The following is a 2,368-nucleotide window of genomic DNA, read 5'->3' as shown; positions in this document are numbered from 1 at the left end:
GAGACAGAGGTACACACACACACACACGAACTCACAAACACATGAATATGCAGAATACATACAAACGTACACACATACATATATACATACATACACACACATGCATGCATGCATACATACATACACACACATGCATGCATACATACATACACACATGCATGTGTATGTGCACACACACAAACAAAAAGAACGCAGCTTGGATAACGGACAGCGTCAACGACCATTGAAAGGGTTGCAAGACGCAACAAAAATTTTAGGGAAAATAAGTAAACAAGTGGGAACTTTACTGGTGAGTGTGTTAAATAAAAGCAGGAAATCAGAATAACTCTTCCCAGACACAACACGTTATTTTAGACTATCCAGTTTTTTTAAGGGAATACATTATCTAATGGGTCTTTTTTCTTTTCAAGACGGTAGTGTGGGATTTAAGGGAGATTTGGCTACTATTTCTAGCAGATCAAGCAGCCTTGCAAAAGCTCCTTCTGTAGTTGGTATTGATATTGTTTTGTTAGCTTTGGTCAGTCCTATTGCCATAGACAAGACCTATGGTCAAAGGCATTACAAATATGATCATGGTTTCATTTGGTTGCTATTTCTAGTAGACCAAACCACCACATAAAGGTTCTTTCTTTCTCTTTTTTTTTTGTTTCCTGACACTGATGGAGCTACAGTAGGTAATGTTATGATTGATGTTTTTGAGAAAGAGAAAAACAAAATTAGATAAAAAAAAATTTTTTAGAAGGAAGAAAAATGACAAAATAAAAATTTAAAAACATGAAAAAATACAAAAAGCTGCAGAAAAATAAATTAAAAGAAAATTTAAGAGACAAGTGATAGAACAGAATAAAAGAAGGACAGAATAAAAGAAGCAGAGAATGGTAGAATAAAGAACAATGAAAAAAAAATGAAGTAAAACTCCATGAGGAAAGAAGAGAAAGTACAGGGAAAATAAAAACAAACTGTGTGTGTGTGTTACCTGATAAACAACTTCATCTTCGACAGATGCCAGAAAGTCTGGAGAGTCTGGGTAGAGAGCTACAGCAAACATAAAGTCCTGCCATATCATCACACCAAATTCATCAGCAATCTGGTAGAATTCATCACTTTCGTAGACCTGTTTCAGGGATTAGAAAGAGAGAAGTGGAAATCATATTGAATCAGCAAACTGATTGGTTTTAAATGTAAATGTAGAGCAAATGTTTTACTGCATTGTTTGGTCAGTACCCTTGATTCTACACTCCTTCAATTTACATTGGACCCTGAATGTTTTCTGAAATAAGCTAGGATCTTGTTCAGAAGAAAATTCACATAGGCTTACCTTGTTATAAGTAAAAACTAATAAAATATTCTTGTCAACTGAAGAAAACGATTTTGATAACTTTTGATCTCACTTGCACTGAAAATATCCAGGTATTTCGATCAACATCAAACTACACTTTTCCACTTTACACCATTCTTCTTTCTGTTATTTATGAAATCTTATGAAAACAACGTTGGTTGCAACTGGGTCACATGTCAGGCAAGAAATTCTTTTAATTTCTGTCGGGCTCTCATAATTGCATTTAGGACTTATATACTAAAAGCAAATTTTATTTTACCAAAGTAAAAAGTCACTGCAAATAAGAAATGTCAAATATGTCAAATGTTAGCAGTATATATACATATATGTAACTGTGTGTGTGTGCGTGTGCATGTGTGCGTGTGCGTGTGTGTGTGTGTAGAAAAAACAAGAGAAAATGGAGACAAGATTAATAAAAGTGTACGTGTTTTTATGTGTGTGTGTGTGTGTGCGCGCGCGAGAGTGTGTCTACATGTATTATGTGCATGCGTGTGTATATATGTTTATATTGAATATCTAATTATTTCACATCTCTACTTCCATAATTTAAACAATCTATTGTTTTTTTTTTACACAGCATCACCATTTTTCGTATTTTGCCTGGGTATGTCTGCATTATCATTATTTATGACTAGCTATATTTTTTATAACTGTATCTATTTTTATAACTGTGCATATATTTCTAACTATAATGGTACACTATATTCTTCCTGTTTTTATGTTTTCATTTTGTTTTAAATATAATAAATTTCTTTGTGCATCCATCACTTAAGATACTCTCACTTGTAGTAATTAACCAAATTAATTTAGTTAAATTAAATTAGATTTGATTAATTTTTATGCTGCAAGTGATGAACTGTAACAATTGTAGGTGTGGTCTTGTCAATGTTAATAAACTTTTATTAATCTTATCTCCATCTCTCTTGTTTCGTATAATATCAATAATACTATGTATATGCCTGCTTTGTTAGGCTTTCAACCAGTCTAATCTTGGATATTTTTATCCCTCCAGGTTTTATATCTTCACTT

At 32.6% G+C, this 2,368-nt stretch overlaps 1 protein-coding gene across 1 annotated transcript in view; it reads right to left on the bottom strand.

Annotated features, from left to right (window-relative positions):
* Positions 1-2,368, bottom strand: part of LOC106872483 (beta-mannosidase) — a 32,403-nt gene that overhangs the window by 10,961 nt on the left and 19,074 nt on the right. The window contains exon 8 of the mRNA XM_052974120.1: positions 809-1,114. Coding sequence (XP_052830080.1) covers positions 809-1,114 — 306 coding nt within the window. The remainder of the gene's footprint in view (positions 1-808; positions 1,115-2,368) is intronic.

The sequence above is a fragment of the Octopus bimaculoides genome, chromosome 17 (assembly GCF_001194135.2).
Source record: "Octopus bimaculoides isolate UCB-OBI-ISO-001 chromosome 17, ASM119413v2, whole genome shotgun sequence".
In the NCBI taxonomy this organism is placed as follows: Eukaryota; Metazoa; Mollusca; class Cephalopoda; order Octopoda; family Octopodidae; genus Octopus; species Octopus bimaculoides.
The sequence above is the reverse complement of the archived record's forward strand: the minus strand, read 5'-3'. Positions and strand labels throughout refer to the sequence as shown.